The 23839-nt window shown below is 35.4% G+C and overlaps 1 protein-coding gene across 1 annotated transcript in view; it reads right to left on the bottom strand.

Annotated features, from left to right (window-relative positions):
• The window catches only part of CNGB3 (cyclic nucleotide gated channel subunit beta 3), a 58451-nt gene extending 46013 nt beyond the window's left edge, over nt 1-12438 (bottom strand). The window contains exons 1-3 of the mRNA XM_071554219.1: nt 12289-12438; nt 9643-9718; nt 2206-2317 (exon numbers count right to left, since the gene is read on the bottom strand). Of these exons, the coding sequence (XP_071410320.1) occupies nt 2206-2317; nt 9643-9718; nt 12289-12396 (296 nt within the window). The 5' untranslated portion in view covers nt 12397-12438. The remainder of the gene's footprint in view (nt 1-2205; nt 2318-9642; nt 9719-12288) is intronic.
• Nucleotides 12439-23839: the final 11401 nt, after the last annotated feature.

Raw genomic sequence — 23839 nt, 5'->3', positions numbered from 1 at the left:
TGTCAGTCCAGTACAAACTCTGTCTTAGCAAAGGAAAGGAAATAAGTAATCATCTCTATAAATTACCTCCACGTCAGGGAAAGACTTTAGTTTTGTGTCATTAAGATAGTGAAAATAATAGGAAGCAAAGACAAACAGGAGGACTTTCCACCTTTTCTGGCCTGAATGTATCTGTTTTTCTCCATTCAAAGTGATCTCAAAATGCAGGAACTTCATGAAGCATATCAAAGGAAATGCAAGTTTCCATACATGAAATGCAATAACCCATGGAAAAGTAAAGGCTTGGAGCTGACTGACTAGAAGAAGGCTTTGCATAAAAGGATCTCGGTGTCGTAGTAGACATCAAATTGAATATGAATCCACAGTGTTCTTGCCACAATGAAGGCTAACTGATTGCTCTGATTTAGAAAAAAGCACTAGAGGTGAACAGCAAAAAGATTGGAAGGCAACAGAAGCAAGTTAAAGCAAAGGAAAATTCGATTCTATTTAATTTTCATAATAAGGGTGGTCAAAGAGTGGACCCAAAAGCCCAGAGAAACAGTGGAAACTATATTCTTGGAGATACACATTTAAAATTATGCTGAACAAAGTTCTGGGCAACCTGATCTAATCAGAAATTGAGTCTAACATCTAACTGCTCTTAGCAGGACTTTGAACCTCATTTCTTCTCAAGATCTATAAAGAACTATGATGATCTTTACATTCACCAATGACACAGACAGTGACATCAAGTGCAGCCTAAGCAAGTCTGCAGATGATATCAAGCTGAGTGGTGCAGTTAACAGATCTGAAGGATGGGCTGCCATCCAAAGGGACCTGGACAAGCTCAAAAATGCGGGTCCAAGGGAATCTCATGAGGTTCCACAAGGTCAAGTACAAGGTCCTGCACCTGGATTGAGGCAATCTATAGCCTGTGGGATGAAGAGATGGAGACCAGCCCTAGGGAGAAGGTCTTGGGAGTGCTGATGGATGAAAAGCTGGATATGGCTCAGCAATGTACACTTGCAGACAAGAAAATCAATTGTATCCTCGACTGCATCTATAAAAATGTTGCCAGCAGGTTGTGGGAGGTGATTCTGCCCCTCTGCTCTGCTCTGCCCAGACCACTGTGATTAGCTCTGGAGTACTCTATGTAGGAAAGACCTAGACCTGTTGTAGCAAGTGCAGAGAAGAGCCACAAACATGATCATAAGGCTGGAGCATCTCTCCTAAGAGGAATGGATGAGAGAGTTGTTGTGTTTCAGCCTGAAGAAGAGACCTTATTGGAGGCCTTTTAATACTTAAAAGGGGCCTATAAGAAAGATGGGGACAAACATTTTAGCAGGTGTTGGTGTGCTATGATAAGCTGTTTTAAACTTGGGGAGGTCAGATTTAGATTAGATATAAGGAAGAAATTTTTTATGATGAGTGGTGGAACACTGTCACATGTTACCCAAGAGAGGTGGTGGATTCCCCATTCCTGGAAACATTCAAGATCAGGAGGGATGGGGTTCTGAACAACCCGATTCAGCTGTAGTTGTCCCTGCTCATTGCAGAGGTGTTGGACTAGATGACCATTAAAGGTGCCTTCCAACTCAAACAATTCTATGATTCTATGAATCTGTGCTTCTGTGATGAATGTAGACTATTCCTAGATTATTGTTTTCTAGATATCATATTTATTTCTATTTTAGCAAAACAGTCACCTCAGCTTTTTCCAGAGATTAAATGATCCTAGATTTTCCCCTGAAGTAATATTACTGTTTAATTTATTTGTCTCTTCTCAGGAAGAGACAGTACTAATCCTCCAGTTGTGCAGATTAATGCTGATTTAATGGAATAACTCAGAAAAAAAAAGCAGGGTAAAAAAGTTTTAAGTTAGAATGGTGTGACAAATATTCCAGCTATTCAGGGCAGCATTTTGGGACTTTCTTTGCTAAGATAGAGCAATAATAATTGAGCAGCAGCATTCTTAAAATTAGCATATAACTGTAGTTGAGCAAATCCTTTTTCTCACTCCTCCAATTTAGGATGATGTACATAACAAACTATCAAATGCACACACTAAATGAATGCCTGTATATATGTTGCCTTAGAATTAAAAAAAAGCTTTTCAAGGTCCTAGAGGGGGGACTTTTAAAGAAGTAATATATAGCACACAGAAATGTTGAGTAAGGATGTCAGAGAAAAAAAAAATCTCCAAATCTTGTAATTGAATTTACTCACTTTACATCTTCTTTCTCATCTTTGAGTTGATGCTCTTCCTGTTGAGTTGTCCTAGCTGGTTCAGGTGAGTTTTCAGTTTTTGACTGCTCAGGTGCTTTTGCTGATCCTGTATCTATAAAAAAAAGAAATTATTTTTTGAATATTTTTTTAAAGAATTATAATAATACTTTTGAAGGAATCACATTTTGTCTGACATTATTTCTTCAGTGGACAAGCACTACATGACATTTCTTCTAGGACCTGACCTCTGAACAATTTCCTGCAAAAATCTATTTCAATACCATCTGTACAGAACATGTTTATGATAAGTACACCTTTTAATGTATGTAATTTACTTGTGGATTTTAAACTAGGTGCATCAGTAGCCAGCTTAACAACGGGCAGTATGGAGCTCTTTTATATTTATGAGGGACAAGAACTCATGCAGTATGACAGAATTTTAATGTGCACTTAGTTTTTAAAAAATGCAGACGACAGATAGATAGATCTGTCCAGAAATACCTTGTGAAATACATGAGGAAAATTAAGAGTAGGATATTTGCTTATGCATAGAAATGTCAATGACATTATTTATACTTCAGTGTTTGAACTGCATGAAAAATGTTGTTGCTTCAGCTGCCATGGCAGTCCTGTTTGTTGCTGAGTAAATTATGAACGAAATATGTCATTAAGAATGTCAGTGTGTCATACTTTGGCTAGTCTATTTCTGCATTTTTTTTACTAGTAATTTTTTAAAGGAATCTAAAGTAGGGAGCTTGTAGAGTTTGAAATAAGTGGTATAGTCTCTTGCCATTTAAGTAGCCTTAAGTGATGATTTTTTACAGCTGATCTTGTGTCTTTGTTTTAAATTTTCATGTTGAAAAGTAATTTGATAGTCTCATCAGCCTGACACTTTGCATAAAGGAGAAAAAGTTCAGCCTTCATAAATACTTTAAATATATTATTATAGAAGAAAGAGCTTGGCACCAAAACATCTCAGCAAATACATCAGGAGGCTGTTGTGTATTCTATATTTTAAGTTCAAGACATCTCAAATAAAATCAACTCTTGGCTATTTGGATAGTTAGTGTAAGATTACTTTTCTGATATTTAAGCTCCATATTTAGAGAGCTATTCATTTCAGAGTGACAAAGGCAATTGCAGTACTAAACTGTTAAACTACTCAGCTGGAAGGTGGTTTCTTGAAATTGCATTGAAGCAAAATTTTGGACTGTGGGTCAGTTTGTTTACAGCATTTGACATACCAAACTATTCTCCTACCACCATTTATTCAGATTTTGGATCATATGCTCTTTCAGGCGTCTATTAAGGACAAACACTGTTTCTTGAGTGAGTTTCAGACTTTTACCACACAGACAATTACAGGATCAATGGGGTATTTCTAATGTTGTTTCTAGTATTTATGTTAAGAACCAAGAACATTGTGTGAGTCCTGCTACTTTTACAGGAAATCATTTCTTAAGTAGGATTAAGGACGAGGCCTAGACAAATGTGTTTGTGGATGCCAGAAATACTTAACCCACTGTCTGACAAGGAACTGAAGAAAGAAAAAGAAATCCATGTTCCCCAACATGTTGGGTAACTGGGTCTTGACTTGGTAAGTTAAGGGATTAATTTTCACACAGTCTCTTGGAGAAATGTAGTGCTACTGAGTATGAAGAGATAGTATGCAGGGTTTGTATCACTTATGTAAACTGTGAAGATTTTTGTGAGGAAATCCATTTAAAACTCTGACATTCAATTGAATTTTATGGTTTAAATTGAAAACAGTATCTTGCCCACTCAGTGGAAATGCAGATTATTGTTTCCTCACTGCAGCACTGTATTGCAGTACTGTCTTGAGGAAAGGTCTGCTGAAAATATGACACTAGAGAATGTTTCAAGAATGTTACTTGAAGAATCTGCCAGGGAATTTTCAAATTAGAGAATAGCACACATTCAGGTAAATGAAGACTGCAAAGAGGACTATTGCTGTTCCTGTGCCCAGGAAGGTTCAAGAAAATACCAAAGGGTTTCTACAATTTGATTTCAGGGATTCAAAATGCTTTTCTGGAAGATCCAGCCAAAATCTATTTTTTTTTTTAGGAGGAAGGAATTTTAAAATGGGTTCAGGCTTCTAACACATTGAATATATTCTCACAGTGAAATAAAATTTATTTCTCCTAGGCATTTCACGGAATTCTCTGTAAGAAAATCACAAAGGACATGCAGTTGCAGAAAATAAAGGGAGATATAACTGATTGACTTGTAGGTCTTGTTACTGAACCCTAATCTGTTAAATTTCTATTTAACCCTTTCCCCAGGAGTTATCTACAAATGATGCTAGCGACTCTGTCCTCTCCTTGTAGCATAATGCTGCTGAGATTTTGTGGTCACCATGAGATGATGTAGTAAAGAAGATGCAAGAGCCAAAAAATTCAGTACGTGCTTTCTGCTCCTTTCTGAATTCATGGTTTGTAGTTTCCCAGTTCTTTCCACCTTGACTTCACCAACCAAAAAGCCATGTACTCAAAAGTAACAGAAAGGCAAATCTGAACATTTCTGTAATCATCTCACTTTGGGAGTCTAGAAGTCTCAAATTGGCTCAAGTGTTATTGTCTACAAAGTAACATAGAGAACAGGTTCTCTTTAGCAGTCAAAGTCTGACCTTATAGAATGAAAGAACTGGCCTACAAACTCCCTGTGATACTTCTGACATAGTTAATAATTTTCCTGATTGTCTTTGCCTCCCAGAGGTGTTCTTGAACTATCCATAAATATCTGAAAGATAGCTAGAGGGTCATGGAGATGTCAAGAAAAAAATAAACACTCAGGAAACCTATGGATGAAGAGAAGAGACTTCAGCTCTGACATTACAAAATACACAGCTTTATGACTTTCCATAAAAATTTTTTTTGAATGAATGCTATGTGCAGGGGAAAAACGTTCAGAAATTAGCAGGGGTGAAGTGAAACAATCAGTAAGTAGGTTCATCTTAACCCTCAACTTCAGTGGCTAACAAGTCTTATGGAAGTTTATTTTCTATGTAAAGAAAGAAAGATTGCATGAAGAAACTGAGTTTGTTTGCCTAGCATTTAGACCTGTCACTCATGTGAAAAATGAAGATCTGAGAGGAATTAAAAGACTTCACATCAGTAGGAGTGAAAGCAAGCTGAATAAACATATTCAGGTTCTTGGTACCCTTTAAAAATACATTTTATGGGAATAATAGCTGCCTGTTTTCTGAGTGCCAGTGAAGAGTATAAAGTATAAGACAACAAGAAATAACATTATTTCAAACTTTCTATGGATTAACAGTTTTAGTTCATTGGATGACAGCATATTATATCATATACTTCATTTGTATTTTTTGAAATACAAACTACTTATTTAATCCTGGATTTTGTGCTGCTAGGGGACAGGTTTTGTAAAGCTGCTTAGAAGCAGTTTAAGTGTCAAATTCATAACAGGCCAAAGGGAGGTTTTAGCTGGAAAATTTCACATCTAACTCAAATCGTCCTTCTCAGAGGCTTATAACCCAGTGGTAGTTCATGTAGATTTAGCTAGTACCTAATCAGCCAGAATTAGCCAGGGTTTTACAGCAACAGGATTTTGGTACCTTCAATAAATAGGTTTATTTTCATCTACAGTACAAGAGAGTGATCATCTTCTATATAACAGCTAGTGATCAAAACTTTCCTCTGAGAAGAAGAAATCTTGGTTCTGGGCTTTATTTATTTGTGATAGCGTCAAATACGTTCTGGGAGAATTATTTTTTCCCTTTTTAAATGATCCAACAATGTTGTAATATAAAATGTATACTGAAATCAAAGTTCTTCCTTCCTCCAACATGGTTAGTATTTTAAATAATTTCTAGGTTTGTTCTATGCTCAACTTCATATTGTATCTTCTTGCATTTCACAGGGTTTTGCATTCTTTTCTGCATGATGGCCCAGAGATTAGGAAGGCCACAGAATGTTCTCCCACATCACTCTAGTCTAGGCTTTGCACAGGTGACCAAGGATCTCTTCAGGAATGTGAGAGATATGGGTTTGAACTCTCTTATTATGAAAGAGCCAGGATATAACAACTGGGCTTATATGTGACAAGGGGCAGCTTTCAACAGATTCTGCTTTTCTTTTTTTATTTTGCCTTGTTTTGTTTGGCTTGCTTGTTCTTTTGGTTTTTTGGTTTTTGTTGTTTTTTGGCGGTTAAATATTTAGTGAAAAAGTGAATTATCCTTGAGTGCCTGAACAGAAGTGGGAGAGAGTCTGGAGTGGACTGAAGTTCCTTTTGGGCAGGACTTCCTTTGAGTCACTGCACTGCTCACTTGAGATGCTTTACAAAATATCTTGGCTCTGGAAATAGAAATATCATGGAACATTACCATGATAGTCTCCCAGATGGAATGCCTACTTTATGATTCAGAGGTGCAATTTTAGCATGTATCGAAATACCTATGGTAGTTCTAGTTTAGCTTTCTCACTCAAATTGTACCAAGAACAAAGCAATATCAACATGGACTTTAGTAAAAACTGAATAAATATGACTGTGATTCTGGAAAAATATCTTGGATTAGTAAAAGTAGGAAGAGCAAAAACCAGAATATTGGAAAAAAACCCTAGTTTATAGTAAGGGAGAAGTGAGAAAAAGATGAGGACAGTCTTCAGAAAAGGAGTACTTAAATATGGTGCTGAGAATGTTCAGAGAAAGGGAAAGAAAAGGGATATTGGAAAGAATTATACTGGAATTATCTGTTAGAAGGATAAATGAGATTGTGAAACCGAGAATGATAATGCAGCCAGCAGCTCACAGGTGGAGGCTGGATGTGTCCTTCTAAATAGCATAACCACCAACAGAGCTATTGAACAGCAGTGGGTAAAATGAGTGTAGCATTTGTATGGCACATTAATTATGGAAGGTGATAAATATGCAAAGAAATGATAGCAATTGGATTCAATATCACAGAGAACCACTAATTAGGTGAATCACACTTTGTTAAATACACAAAAAATGCAGGGAATAAATTAAAAAAATCAATCCATTATGGAACAAACTTACTAAGCACAGAAAATTAATTAGAGAATGTACTAATTATGCAGAGAATTAATCTCAAAACAAGCTAGTGAGAAAGGGCAACTGAGGAGGTGGAGATGGAGCAATGAGTAGCTGACGAAAACCTCAAAAGTACCAGGTGCTGCTGAGTGAGGCAAGTAGCCAAGTTTTAATCAAACAGGCTCCAGTGGTGCCTCCTGCTGAATTCTCATCTGTTCTGGGAACATTGTGCTGCTTTGTGAGGTGCGAGGAGAAAGGGAGAAGGTGATGGCTGGGTTTGGCCATGTGAAAAGAAAGGGGCTGTTGATTTGTGTTTAGGACTATGGAACTGCAAACTGATACTAAGATTCAAGACTTTATTGGTCTATTTTATTCTGATTATACCAGAGAGGCTAATGAGAGTTTTGTGGAAAGACTTCTAACTTTTTCAAAGTACTCCATTTAGCTGATCTCCATTAACTAATGTTGTTTGAGCCCTGACTGCACTTTTAATAATTCCCTCCAAATTTGTACATACACCACAAAATGCTTTCTCTAGTCTCTAGTCCTTGCTTACCTAAAGATATTTTTCTTTTCTTCTTCTAGCAGCTATCCACATGATTTTAGTTCTCATACAAAATTCAAAAAATTTTGCAGGAGTTTTAACTAGACCCTTCTGTGACCTGCTTGAGACCAGCCGCCCTTTTCTGCCCAGAGATAATGAAGTTCCTTATTTGACTCAGATGATAAGGACTTACGTACAGGAATTCATAAGCTTTTCCTGAGGTGTGGTGCCTGCGTAAATTCTCTGGCTTGTACAGTTGTTGACTATCTAACTCATTAGTACCTGAACTTTCTTGTGACTGTTTAGAAATGGACTTGCAGTACCTTCCAGAAAACTATGGATTTAGAAGTACTCCAAAAGCGTATGGAACCTAACTATACTTTCCTAAAGTAATTAAGAGTGTAGTTGCTACTATGCCAGCACTTATTTTATATTTTAGATGGGAAAAAAGTTATCACAGAGTCACAAAATATGCTGAGTTGCAAGGATCATCGAGTCCAACTCCTGGCCTTGGACAAGACAGTAGTTTAGTATCCCTAAATACAGATTAATGAGTTATACTAATGTGTATAATTAGATTAGAGTTTGGATGGATACTTCATTCTGTCATGGCATAGCATCTGTGATTTAATGTTGCTAAGAACCCACAAAACATAAAATTTGACTTTTTTTTCTCATTCTTGCTATAATTAATTCATGCCAGACTTTGTTTTCCCTCAATTTCATGCTACAGACATTATGTAACAACATAATTGCATTAAATGCACTTTGTTTAAAGTTTCATTATAAGGCGGAAGGAATTGTGATATTTATCATGATTACACAAAGTCCAAGAAAGGATTGTGAAATTTCCTTGTAGTCTTTTTCCAGTCAGTCCTTTGTCCTTAGTTCATTTTTATCACAGAAAGCCGGAGGTTCCTCAGTCTTTGCTTTGCTGCTTCAGCGAAATGAACTGCTCTTCCAAAGAAAAGCATGAGGTGACAGAAAAACTGGACACTGTTTGTCTCCAGTACTGGAGGATGGAAAAGGAAAGACCTACACCACTGATGCTGTGAGGGAGGGAAGAGGGGACATGGTCCAGAAATAGTTGCTGTTTCACCCGTCCTGAGCCTTTATTTTGGTTGCTGTTGTAGTAGTCATTTTGGTTCTGATATAAGCAAAACGGCCTTGGCTACTGGAGATGGAGGAAGAGGGGAGCAGAATAGCCATGACCAGTTACCTCTGTTTTTAGAAACTGGCTGCTTAGGCAAATAATTACCCTATTTTATTGCCCTGAGCATTGTATTCCTGTATTCTAGTCCTGAATGTCTTCTGAATGGTGATGGCAAATATTTTTAATGACATTGCTGCCTTTCTAAAAATGATTTGGTTTCTTAAAAAAAAAGTTTCAAATGGCTGTTCTGTGAAATATTTGAATGTTAGATAATGTCTGTGTCATCTCTGTGGGTTTTTTTAATACATGTGAGTATACCCAAAAGATACATTAAAAATATGCAATTTTCTTTCTTCAAATCTACTAAATACCTTTATTTTAAAGTAAGATTTCTAAGAAGCCAACTTACAGAAAGAGGAAATAAATTTTCTTAGACTAACTGATTAAAGTGGACAAGTTTATGAAGAGACTGTGTGCTTGAAAGCTTGTTGCCTTTTGTTATTTTTGGATACTGTTCCTATTTTTATAACAAGTCATTTGTCTGGGGTCAATGACAGTTCAGAGATCTTATTTTTTTCTGCAAATAAAAAGTAAGAGCTCCTGCCAGAACACTTGGAAGAACAACAGCTTTATTTACAACCCTATATAGTGTACATATATTTTGTCCAGATAATCTTTGAATACTCAAAAATAGCTTATTACTGACCTTGTTGCTTTGGTACAGGTTCTGCTTTATTATTGGCTTCTGCTTTCTGTGGATCATCTGTTGCTTTATTTTCATCCTTAAAAAGATAAACAGAATTAGAAACTGTAGATGGTTATTGTTGAAAATGATAAGGGTGGTTTGATGTCTGCAACATTTTTGTAGGAATTTGATTAACCAAGTTGACATACATTGACCCTTATTCCTGGGTGTTCTGTGTGTGTTTCCAGATGGATTCACAATAGGACTTGGATGCTGAAATCAAAAAAGGGTATCTTCACATCCTCTGTGCAAATCCAGTTGCTTACCTTGGAGTTCTGCTGCTACCTGTTCCTAGAGCTGACTTGCTCAGTGTTGCCTCTCACAAGCCAGTTTGCATCTCTGAGTTAGTCATGTTTCTGCCTAAAACTTCTGTTGGGCTAATACACCTGGTATATTTTGAGCTACCTTACCACAATGACAGATAAAATACTAAGATGGTATCAAATACCTTCCCCCCACGCTTACTGATTTAGATCCATGAACCGAATACTTGTGTACCAGTACCTTGGTTTTTCTCAGCTTTATCAGAATGACCTTTGGAGAAAGGAATGAGAAATGCATGGGGACTCTCACATGTTCACAATACAATGTAACAACAGTGTTAATCAAGCCCATGAGCATTTGTGATCCCAGATAAAGTAAATTTTCCTGTTGCATATCATGCTGATTACTAGTGAAAGACAGTATCAACATATGGAGAAGACATTAGGAACTTTCAAGTTTTCATGCACATTTTTCCCCCTTATCCTAATTCCAGTGACCTTCTTTAAGTGTTTCTGAGATAAAATTGAGGTTTGTCTTTTCCTATGAAAATTAACGTTTGTCTTTTTCCTGTCTGTTTTTATTCAGAGAATCAGGAACTGAATTTCTAATATACATCTATAGAAACTCTTACATATATATATATATATATATAAATTAAAATTAAAATAGCAATATATCTATGTGCATACTAGAGATACTTGCATGATGTTTTATTGTAAAGGTTGTTTTCTGTGTTTCAGGCTCCCTCCTAGTAGAATAAGTATATTAATCAGTGCATTAATTAGTAGGTTAATCAGTTGACAGATATTAGATACATTTCATATTTTCTCTTTAGATGGTATCTTCTTGCAGGCAGAAAATATCTTATTCCTTGATCATTCATCTGCCTCCATCTTGACAGTATTTAGAATAGCAGAGGCTGATGGTGATACGATCTGAGTGTTGCACTGATCTATGAAATTCTCACCAAAAGAGTTATCCATGTCTCTTGTGAGATCTAAATATATCTTATTTTCCTAGAGCACTTTGCCAAGTGAGATATCAGCCTGCAAACAAGTCACTTGTTGAGGTTCAGGATTTTTCCTCTTTCTAGACAGTATTTTACTGACACAAGAAAACTCTGCTGTAAAAGAAGCATGAACAATGCATGTAGATCTGCAGTATATGAAGGTTATTGAACATAGACATTTTTGCCATTTTGTGTGGATGGCAGTGTCTGTTCATCTTATTTATAACAATGATAAATCTGACTGGTAGCTGGGCTGGATTAAACTGCACCTTTTCTTGAGGTTGTACAGACCTATGAGCTTCAGAAAACATCAATTCTAGAAAGGGATTCAGTCTTACAAACATTTATATTACTATCAGTTTAACTTAAAACAGTAAAATTTATAAAGATTTGTGTATGTAAATCAAGGCTCCTAGAAGTTATGTCAGAGTCATTGTATATATTCAACTGTTGTGAACCTGTTAAAAGAAACTGCTTAGTTAAAATTGAATTTATGATGAAGGAGTTTCAATTGTTTAAATAAGCATGAATTCAGACTAATAGCTCAGGATGATAGAAAAAAATCTCTTTCACTCTCCTAATTATCTGGTGAAACCCTAAATTGTTGCCATTTTGCATTGTAAAGTTTTAATCATGTCATGCTGGAAAAAAAACAAGACACTCTCTAAGACACTATTAGGAAAAGATAAAAAATTCAATGGTAACAAGAGAAAGAGTATCTATCCTTTTTTTTCCAATTTAAAATATTCCACTACTTCAATTGGAAAGAATGAATTAGCTTTCATAGTAAAGAAATACTAAATAGAGACTGTAGACTAATATAACGTACTGTATTTTTCAAAGAGGACTTACATTAATAAAACTAAGCTGAAAAAAAGACTTTTTAAAAAAGAGATTAAATTATTTTGCCTTTGCAAAAGTCATGAGGAAGCAGATAGATATATATCTTTATGTCATTCCAACATTCAGAAAGAACAGACTGACATTTCCTGTCAGAAGGAAATAGGATGCAGAGGAATACATCAGCATATGAAAACCAGTGATACCAGTATTTCTAATTCTCCATTTGCAATGTTGATCAAGTTCTCTCATAAGCTTGTATTATTTCAGGTTAGCCCTATTTGTAAAGCAAATTGCAAAAGGAGAATATCTTCATAAAGAAAGGCTGGGAGATAGTTGAAAAATAAAGGCGTTTATTTGATTTTTCTAAATAAAGACTGATCCCATGATCAGTAAGTATATTTGAAACTCTAAACTTTGGCATATAGTTACATAAATACTTTTAAAGCAAAAGGTAGAATTAATATGTCTATAATAGACATCAAAAACTATACCTGGCCTGTTGATGTCTTAGGTGGTGGAGGGGCACCTTCATTCTTGCGATCTGTTATCTCAGGTGCTAATTTTGGTCGAGAAAATACTGATCTTAGTTTTCTAAACATCTTGCCTCTTCAACCTGCCCTGGAGCCTCTATAACTCTTTTACCATGAACAGGTTTATAGCGCTTGTTTTCTTGCCATCAGTACTCAAGCCAATTAGATACTTTAATCAGATTTAAGTCTGATTAGTGCCTCAAAGAAATTCATTGCACAATCTGTTCCAGTGACTTTTTTCTGACATCATTAGTACTTTTTTAAACGTTGTAGATGAAATTGTTTCTAGTCTTTACAGTTAGACTATATCCAGCTCAATTTTTCATGCAAAAATTCAGAGGGAGACCACTTTCTGTTTAGAATAAAGCAATGACTAACCTTCGATGTACTGAATATTGAGCATTTAATTTATATTTAGAAATGAAGTTTTAAGTCCTTAGGATACTTATAGCTTAACCAGGAAATGAAAATGATTAATTCATAAATAATAAACAGTATAATAACTGAGCTCTCAAGAGGTTTAATTTCTTTGCAGTCCTGAACTGCCTTTTAGTTTGGTTTGGGTTTTTTTGGGTTTTTTTTGTTTTGTTTTTTTTTTTGAGTGTTAGACAATAAAAAGTCTTCTGTTGGACTTTGTTTTAGTGACTTTATACCTCATTTAATTTCATCCTTCATATTGAAACATGGAAAAAATTTTGCTTTCCATTTTCTTTTGTATTTACCAGAATATAACTTTCTGCAGAATCTTAGCCACAGTTTTGATAAGTGTCAGGTGAATATCCTATAAATTCATAAAACATAAATTTTTATAGAGCTTTTAACTGGGCCATGATTTTGAGATTCTATAGGCTTTGGTCATCTTATATAAATCTCTATAAAATCAAGCATGGTTTAGTTTATACGTAAAACTCAATTTCAAGTACCTCTTAGTGCCATGTTGATTAAGTCCCTGTTAACCAGGATCTTTACAACTTAATTTTCTCTTTTTGTCCTTTATTTCACTTAATTTATTACAAGTCTATGACCTCACATTGAGCTCTAAATTTGAGTTAACAGCTTACAATCAATTTATGTTGATCATCAAGGCATCAATAAATGCAGAAACCTACTCCTTTGAGTTATTCCTGAAATTACATATTTAGCAGTTACAATAAGGTATTGAAAATGTCCCTTCTTGGGGCTTCCCCTGTTTGGCAAGAATGGTTTGTAATCCTTATTTGACCCTAGTAGTAACAGTAAGAATGAGCCAACAATTTTCATTAGTTTGCAAGTCTTTTTCCTCCACTGACACTTAGGAAGCAGACCTTATAATAATTGTCCAGACTTCAGTTTTGTAACTGGGAACCTCCCCATGCATGACTTCATAGCTTTTAGATGCTGCAAGACATTGGAACCTTCCCTTTTTATTAATATATGTTTTCTACTTTACTTCATAAACAATGTAAGTCTTTCACTCTTTTCTTAAAATTAGTGTTTGAATGACTAAATTGTAAATTAATACCTTAATAATTTTCACTTATTTATGCAGGTTTGGATGATAAGTTGCTCCTTTCCTTTTGGATGTGAAATCTTACAATGTCTCTCAATAGAAAAGAAATATTATAAGAAATCTTGGAACACAAGTTAGTTTTACTTTTACTATGTGAAATTTTAATGTATTAAATTGACTAATTCAGCAAAATTTAAACAATGGCCACATAAAAACTGTAACTGAAGACTGAGACTTATTGAGAGCAAATGTTTTTTTTGTTATTAAAAAGAAATTCTTCATTGATAAAATTTTTTAGAATAAGTATTTTTGTTCCATGTTTCTTAAAAATGGTAAAGTTCTGTATAAAACATAATACAATGAAAATATATAGCATATATTAAAGTAAAAATAGTGTTTCACTTAAGAATTTCTGCAAACTTATGCACATTCAAATTTTAAAAAGTGCCAAGCAGCAACATATTTTAATTTTAAAAAAAAAATAATATTTATGCTGGTTTCAATTTATAATTAATAGACATGCAAGGGGAATGTAGCAGATATTAAAAGGAAAGTGTCTTTGGGAACACATTATTAACCATTGACATCTACCGTTAATGAATATTATATTGGTTTAGCCTGTGATTAATTAAATAAATGTTTGAAACCCCTTCATATGTTCTGAGTTTGTAAATAATAAGCAACCACAACAAAATGAGTATTTTGATATCAATGGAAGTAGAAGTCCACTTTCTGATCCTGGTAAAATGATGAATCTGCTTCAATGTTTCATTTTTCTTAAATGTTCCATGGTTATTTTGGTGTTTTTACAACACTTTGAACATGCTAGAAGCACTTCAGTGAATTGAATCCTATGATTCACTGTGAAGTAAGAAGATTAAGAAGGCAGCAGCAAAGAAGATAGCCTGTGTCCACTTAGCTTCTTAGCTACCTTGGCTTTGGCCAGTGCTTACTAGATGCTGTATTTATGGTAAGCAGGGATTTCAAGCACATCTCATACATTCTCTATCTGCAATAGAGTATATCCTATATTTATTAATTATGTATCTCCTTTCCCAATTTTTTCCTTCTAGGAAATAGTATTTCTCCCTTAAAAAATTTGCAATATGCATCAGTTCTCCAAAGTTTTGAAAATATTTTTCTTTGAGGGATTTTATTTTTAATCTTAAAGAGTGAAGTACTTAAATCATAAGTTGTCTGATGCCTAAGTTCCTGTGGAAATAGACACTCAGGAACAATATTAATGGAGAAAGATGGTGTACCTTTATTAAAGCTTTTAAGCTGCACACCCAAGGTCTGTGCACACACATGCACACAGACATTCACACAGACATGCACCCATGCACACAGACATGGACACCCACATGCACACCCGTGTCCAGATATATCATGGCTTTTATAACTTCTTCAGCGATTAACATATGAGATATCCATGAGCAACTATGATTCTCATTTCTCTCTGCATCCCACCTGTAGGGGTCTTCAGAACTGCCCCTTGGAGAATTTCCAGAACCTCCAGGCCTTCTTTTGTTTTGTCTTCACGCTATCTACGGGTGGTTTCTCACAAACACCATGGCCTTGGCAGGGCATGAGAAAGCTCATGAATCTGTGAGAAAGAGCTTTAGTAACTTCTAATACCACCTAATATGTGAGCAACCCAGGAAAATCCATGTAACCTATATAATCCCAAAAATCTACAAAATATATACTAAAATCCTTAGGCATCAATACAAAAAGAAGTTTGACTTCTTTTTCTGCATAATTAAGACAGTTGCTCATGAGAAGAGATTCCTTTCTTTAGGACTGTTCTTTGAGCTAGTTTGCTTTGTGTTAGTCTTTTTTGTCTGGTACTTGTAAAATGCTTGAAAGCCCTGTGAGCACAGATTTAACTATCATTGTAGTTAATAGACAGAGAGTGGATTCCAAGGACTACTTCTCATTCCTCAACAGGGGGTGTCCATTGCTCCATTTGTTTGACTGTACAGATCAACAGATATAATTTGAAATTTTAATTTTTGTATTAAATCAGGTGTAACATGTTAAAAAAGAACAATGCCTGAATTTTACTTCTATTCAGATATTATCATAATGCAAAATGTACTGTGCAGATGTTTTTCATAGCTATCTTTCTTCAGTTTATCTTCATCATTCAAGGATCTTGAAAGCTAAAAGTAGTACGTCATTTTTTAGAGCTCTGTAATAGTAGCTGGACAGAAGCTGAATCTAGCACTTATCATAATTTTTTCATCTTCACACTGTCAGATTTATCAATTTTCCCTATTTTTGTGGATTAACAAAAATTACAAAACTAATTTATCCATCTCCCTTAAAGAGGAGGTTTTTGTTACAAGACTTTTTGTTTGTTTGTTTGTTTGTTTTTTGCTTTCCTCAGAATCAAAAGGGTTCTGGAGCTCAGATTGTTAATAACTCCTTAATGTCTTCTTTTTTTAAACTGAGGTGATACCATCATCTAACTAACTCTACCTTAAAAAAGAAAATAAATTCTTGCTTTTAATGGAAATATGTCTCCTTTGGTGTATTATCACAGTCATGACCAGATGTATGCATTATAACTGTAGTATTCAGTGAGGTATCTTTAGAAATTACACTGATTACTTTAAAGATGATTCTTCACCATTTTGATATATCTAATTTTGCAGTGATCCATAAGGCTTTTCTTGAGTTGCAGTTATATGCTGACACAAGTCCTCTTTATCCTAATTTTTAGGCAGTAATAGGTCTTATGGTCTGGAGGAATCTGAAAATACACAATAAACTTGATTTTTTTGGCCTTCAAAAATGCAAACTCTAATTTTTCCTTTCAAATTAAATTTTATTTGCCAAATGCAATTAATAGGATTTGTTCAGCTTAAAGAAAGATCAGAACATTTATGTGGGAATAAGCTGAAAAAAGACAGAATGCTGATATTTCCTATTCCCTTTCATATTCCTCTATACAAACTTGCTTAGTTAAGTTAGGAGCCATATCCTAAAGACTTATTTTCTAGAGCCTTTACCAGGCCTTGGATAGCTTGGGTATGATCATAGAATCATGCCATAATGTGATGGGTGGGTTGGAGGCGGTGGCAAAATTGACTGTCAGCCTGCCAGAATTATGATGGCTGATTCCACTTCTTGCTACTGAGCTCTTTTGATGAAAGTGACATATGAATCAAAGGAATAGAACATAAGAAGAAAACTGTAAGCCTCCTTATGTTTAATTGTGCCATTTATCTGCAGGCATATTAAAAGATGAGGAAAGTTTCTTTACTACTAGTAAAAAAAACACTTACCTTAACATTTCTAGCTTTTCTAAAACTAATTTTTTCTATCCTTTTGACATACTTCCCTTCCTCCCGCCATCTCCCCTTCCCCAACTCCCACCACTCAGAACAAAAAAGATACTACTAGTAGATATTTATGCCTATATTTCTTACATATTCTTATGGGCAGAATTTCTTTATTAACAGCTGTTTCTGCCTAAAATGTGACTCATCACATGAGAGAGCTTTATCTGCTAAGGTAGTGCTCAAAATTCTACCTTAAAAGAGTATCCAAAATGAATGTCTGGACCTAGCACGTAAAAGGAACAGACCCTCCAGAAAGGTATTCACAAGAATTACCTGGAGGATTCTCACCCAAGGTTAGGTCACTTAAAGAATTAAGTGACCTGCAGCCCCTCTGGGAAAACCATATAATTTCAAACTAGCAGGTTAGGGTCTCCTCAAATACCTTAATTGGTAAGCAGTAACATTTTGAAATGTGTAAGAGGTCCTTGTGTCAAAAGTAAGCTACATAGAAACCTCTCATGCCACATGTAGCCATGTAGTAATCTTATAATGCTGATCTCATTGTCCCCTTTCTTTTCTCATTTTCCTTGCATCTCCATGGAGAACAATAGATTACTATAAAAGAAAATAAATTCTCTGTCACAATATTTAGATAGGAAATTGCCTGTATGTGGTCTGCTGAATATTTCCTTGGGGAGGCCCCCAGTGTATAAGGTACTTCAAGGGACACTGGAGTAGTTAAAAATATAAAGCTTAAATTCTAGAGTTTCTCAAAATATGTGAGATGAGCTCAAACACCATTCTGTACTGTTACATTATTTTTGTGAATACATACTGCAGCTGTTTACAGTAGGAAAAGTGACATGGGTTCCTCTGTTGATGTCTTCAGTAGGAAATCAGAGGCAGAACATAGGGAGGAGAGACAACCTATCCCTTTGAAGGTCTGACTCCTGGATTGGAGCTTATATTTCAGTGAGGTGCTGTATAGACTGGCTGTGCACCAAACTTAAAAAATTTTACTGAAAACCACTGCACAAGTTACTTTTTTCTGGCTGAAAGCTATTTCCATGGAGAAGCAAAATTAATTTCCCTCAAAAGCTAGTAGGAGCAGTAAGATCTCCTCTGAACTGTGCAAGCCCACTCTGAAATAGTAGGCTGCCAAAAAGCTCAGTAAAATGCCAAAACTTCCCAAAAAGATGTGGTCCTGCTGCTTTGTTTTCTAGCCCTATAAAACAGCATTAACCTGGAATTCATCTTGCTGCTAAAAGTTTTTAATATCTTTTTCACAAAAGATGTTGTTGTTTGTTTCAGAACCACTGCTTTACATATATATTTATACCAAAAAGTAGAATGCAGGTTATTCACTAGTCACTACATTCATGTGATTTCACACACAACTAGCTGGTTATCATTGACTTATTTAAACACTAATCATTGCTTCTCATATGCAGAATATCCACGGAAAACAAGGATGGTAGTATTTATCTTTGCAGAGTGATAGAAGGGAATTCCACTCCCTTAAATAAATCTGTAAGAAAACATCATGCTGTTCATCTTTCATACATGTGAGCACATAAGGAAAAGGAAACTTTGATGTGGATGAAGAAATATTCTTGAACTATGTCTGAATCTCAAATTTTGAAAAAGTTTAAGTCTAAACCCTTGTGTTTTGGAACTCAAAGTCATCTATTGTGAGGTGGAAAGGAGACACCATTAAAAAAAGGACTTTACTCTTTAAAAAAAAGACACAGCAAAAGAAAAACAAACACACTCTCCCAACAAACAAACAAAAAACCCAAGCCAAGACAATCAAATAAGTATCTCTTGTTCAGAATATTTTCAATATATAGTCTCATTCTTGGTGCCTAGTTCCTGACAAATATCTTATCAACATTGCTCAATTATATTCTCTTATAAGAGTGTGAAAAATGCCTGAAGGTGATCAGAAGAGAGTTGGAATTTCAGGTTCAATACCTGGGGGCTTTTAAAGGTTCCCTTTTTAATAAAAATCAGAATTTTAAGAAACACATGCAAATGTGATAACTTAAGTGATGCAGTCCCCCTATTTTTTTTTCCATAAGACTACTTCTCAATTATTTTAATTATACAAACTTGACATACTTTCTTGAAGAGAGACTGGAAAAATTATGACATGACTTAATTTAGATGAAAAAGGACCCAGAGGTGCAAGGTATGTACCTGTGGGGAAGAAGAGAAATAACTGTGTAGACAAAACATCTGTGGCTGCTGCTTTCCTATTCTCCCTTGCAAGGAAATTATCATTGTGGGGAGGGGAGGAAGAGAGTGTTATGAATTTAGGGTATTTCATGCCAGTAAAGTTAACACTTTTATATATTAACACTTCTATCTGAGGGAAATGGGGATAGAAATTTGGTTATAAATTGCATCTCTTCTGGAAAGCTGAAATTCATTATGCTGTTAAAAAAAGAAAAGTTCTCAGAAGTGTGCAATGTATTCCACTAAACCCATCTTATTTTCTATGTACCCTCAGAGCATCCTATTCCCACTGCAGTGATGATAAGCCTTATGTTTTTGCTAACATAAATATTTAAAGCATGTCACCAACACAAACTACCTAATCTAGTCAACAACATAGCAACAAACTGAGAACTGAATACTGCAGAAACAGTGCTTTGACAAACAAAAAAACCCCATGTCTTGAAATATGGATGCAGTCTGATATAACTGATAAAGTGCTGAACTGGGACTTGCCCTAGTTTTAGCCAGTCCATCAAACTGTTACATTTTTCCTTTGTGTATTTTTCTCCACTTAAAAGTATTGACTGTCTGAGAAGCCTTTGCCTGCCATGCACGAATCAAGGCCAGTCTAGTTTTTTAAATGGTAGTTTAGTTTTTCTTTTCTTTTTTTTTTTTTTTTTTAAGATTTTGCAGTTATGATTGACAAGTTATTTGGATGGGATAACCTTGGTAGAAGGAATAGGAATTCTTCTTATTTTTAATGCATTACTAATGGCACTTAACATTCCAGTTCACTCTGATGAAATGTGTTACAAAAACATTGATGTTAGGCAAACATTCACTTTTTATGTAAGTAACTTGATTCAGAAAAGTAGTGTCTAACATGATTGAAGTCTTCCAAGTGCTGTACTGGTTTCTGCTTTCTTTCTTCCTGTTCTTCTAAAAGACAGCAGTGAGAATATTTTAATACAATTCTCTAGTGAATTCTATCCTAAACTCAAATACAGGAAGTGTCTTTGGTTCTGACCGCTGACAAAAAGGAATTCATATTCACAGCTCCAACTCTTCTGCAGCACTAGGTTGACCTTTAGTAAAGATGAAAACAACTTTTCTCAACCTATCCTGTTGAATCATTATAGCTGTACATATTATAGCTCAAAGATTAACCATAACACAAAATTAGGATAGCCAGAGCAAGTGTTTACCCTACACTTCTATCATTTGGGAAGAGAAGAAGAGCATGCTGGTAGCTTTTCCTGTAAAAATGGGAAATTTTATATAAATAATTTCATTTCAACTTGTCGGATAAAATATGTAAAACTAGTAAGAGTGAAAATCAAAAGGAAAATTCTTTGAATGAGCCTTGACTTTATAGCACCCAGGACCTGTGTGGCCTGCAATTCACAAGAGTCTGCTTTTAATAGTGAACTTGATTTGGCAACTCTTTTCATTCAGTAATTCAGGAGTAATAAAAGGCAGAAGAGTAATGAGTCTGTGAGCAAGTCAGGATTCACTTCTAGCTTCTCCTGGACCTCTCATTTGCAAGTATAACATTGATTATACTTTCAGTAATGTGATCAGCTCTAAGAGAAGCAGTAAAGGCTAGTGTTGCACCATTAACAGTCACTCCCACTAAACAGTGAGATAGATTTAAAAAGTAGAGCATTTCATAGTAAAAAAAGTTCTTTATTGGTTTGGTAGACCTACTATATTCACTTTATATTTGCAGGAAGGGGTTTACATAAGTTCAGGTAATGCTGTGAAGAATTCATATTCCCATTTTACTAGGCGTTTTTGGTGGCAATGTGTATGAAAAGGTGTTGTTTATTTGTAAATTTTAAATTGAGAGACTGTTACTCACACATGTTTTCCTAATGAAAAATAATCAATTCAGTCTTTTCTATCCTATGGATAAGAAAATCCTACAACATCCATTGGAGCCCTATTAAACTCAGCAATATTTTAAAACTTACCTGCTTTCTTTTCATTTTAGTTGACTATCTCTTTAACCTCAATATTCTCACCTCTCCACAGAAGTATCTTTCCTTTTAAGGTTACCTCTATGCATCTGTCACATAATTTAATCTATGCATCTGTCACATAATTTAAGTTCTCTAACTAAATCAGCTGAAATTATCTTGTGTCCATTTGAAATACCAGTCTGTCTCCTGTGTCCCCATGTAACACTGGGGTGGTTCTTGCTGGCATAAAACAGCTGTGTGAGACAGTTACTTAAACTAGTGATTCTTCTACTTGCCATCATCTATCACGCTCTTTGATTCTGGGTTTGCTGAGATATGGGCATATGGCTAAAAAAAAGCTAAATTCTCTCACTGAAAATGTGAAGTAAAAGAAAAGAATTTGACAGAATTACTTCTCTGTTTAAAGTTCATTATGTCCATAAGTCTTTGAAAGACTATATCTAAGTGTTAGGAGTTATACTTGAATATTCTTAGACTCCAAAGTACCATGTGCTGGACAGAAACCTAGATAAAGAGATTTCAAAGGTGATATAATATGTGTGGTGGTAAGATGCAATAAAATATTTGCTTTTGCAGGTCACTAGTACTGAGAGCCTACTTCTATTTAAGGAGGGAAAAAAAGAACACCTGAAGAATTAAAAAAAAAATGGTTAAAATAGGATACTCTTTCCCCACTCTTGTATTAGACTTTGCTAATGTATTTGATATCTGATTTAAGTTTATTCTCGGAAAAATGATGTTTTAGCAGTTCAGAAAAATAGATTTATTTGGTATTTTAAAGCTCAATCAGTCCTGTAAAAGCTGAAAAGAAGCCATTTCCTTTCTGTTACAGAGTTCACATGGTTATGGCTCTCACTGCTACAAAACTGCCATTTCTTATTCAGATAAAATATGACCGGTTTTCTCTCTCTAGTCATTAATGTGATTAAGCAGTTTATGCAGACCAGTAAATTTTATCAGGAAAAAGAGAAGATTTATGTTTCTCTTTAAAATTATAGTTTTTCCAGACTTATTAAGTAGCAGACTAGTAGTCATTTTTTCTTCAACTGAAATCCTGGAAAAGTTCTTAGTTACAACTTTCTTGTTTATCTATATATGGCTTTTTGTTCTTTAGGAAAGACTCCTTATTTTTGAGGGCATCTGATTGAAAGAGGTGGACTAAAAGCAAAGCACTGTGAGCTCCTGGATAATCCCATTCTTCTACTTCCTTCTATGTGCACGTATAAGAAGAGCATGGAGGATTGCACCTACTTATACCTCCAGTTACTCTGGTTTGTTGCATCCTCAACCCCTTTGTATTGTGAGAAACATGTAACATAATGTCAGCCCAGAAAACCCATGAGTCTTCCAATGTTATTGTGGGTTGATAACCCTGATATGAGTTGAGGGAAACACCTCAACCTCCTGGAGGGATGTTTACAGTAACCATTAGCTCTCTGAAAGTGCTTATTGATGGGGTTACCAAGGGGTGGAGGGTTGTGGAAATTACATAGCCTTTCTTTGCTGCACCCTGTGGCATCCTGCAGAGATCCAAGGAGCCACCCTTCAGGCATCTGTCTATCACCCCCAAAATATTGACTATAATCACTCAACCTACCTAAAGGAAAAAAGGTATAAAAAGAGATTGGGCATGAGCAAAAACTAGGGAGAAAAATTCCACCACCTCTGGGAGGGCAACCGATGAGCTATCCTGTCTCCCCCCACCCCATCAGACATTGAAGGGGTGAGCAACCAATTCTTACTCTGTTTTCCTGTACCTTACTAATTATAATTTGCTATAAGTCACTGGGTATTTGCGTGTCAGTGGGAAGTGACTATATTCTTCCTGGTGCTTTTGCTTTGGGTTAGTAAGTGTGTTTAAATGTAGTGTTGGGCTGCTGTGTTTCTGGTTAGTAAGTTGGTGGTGGTGGTGGGGGGGGGGTTACTGCTGGAGTTGCCTGTAGAATGTATTTTGTGCCAGTTTCTTTTGGGTTTTTTTTGTCATCAATTAAATGCATCCTGCAGTTAAATGTTGTCATCGACTAAGCAACCTATATAGTCATTGTCATATACTTGTATTAATAAAAGTTATTTTGGGAGGTGACACAGAGAAAGTGATTTTTCTTGCTATTAAGTATGGTCCATAAATTGAGTATCAAAGACCTTTCCAGGCAGTGTGCTGTCCTGTGTTGTCTCTTCAGGTGAGATGCAGACAGGCTGATCTGGGTTGTGTAAAGCTTTGATGTTCTGGAACACTTATAGTTAGTAAGTTCTCCCTGGCTAAAGTGTGGTCCTCATAGGAAGGCCAAAAACCTTTACAGCCTGTGTTCTGTCTATGGGTTGATAGGCAGTGCTGGGTTCATAAAGCTTTGATTATTCCAAGGACACTTACAGCCAATAAATTTATATTAGTACAGGAGTGGGATAAGACATCTTTGCATTTCTTCCCTTCTCCCTTTCACGTGACAGTCATACAGTTATTACTTTTTATTTGAATAATAATCCAAAACTCCTTCCTTCCTCATGCATTATACAAGATGTCTCAAATTTCC

The sequence above is a fragment of the Pithys albifrons genome, chromosome 4 (genome assembly GCF_047495875.1).
Source record: "Pithys albifrons albifrons isolate INPA30051 chromosome 4, PitAlb_v1, whole genome shotgun sequence".
NCBI lineage: Eukaryota > Metazoa > Chordata > Aves > Passeriformes > Thamnophilidae > Pithys > Pithys albifrons.
Note: the sequence above shows the minus strand (reverse complement) of the source record. Positions and strands in the feature narration are given on the sequence as shown.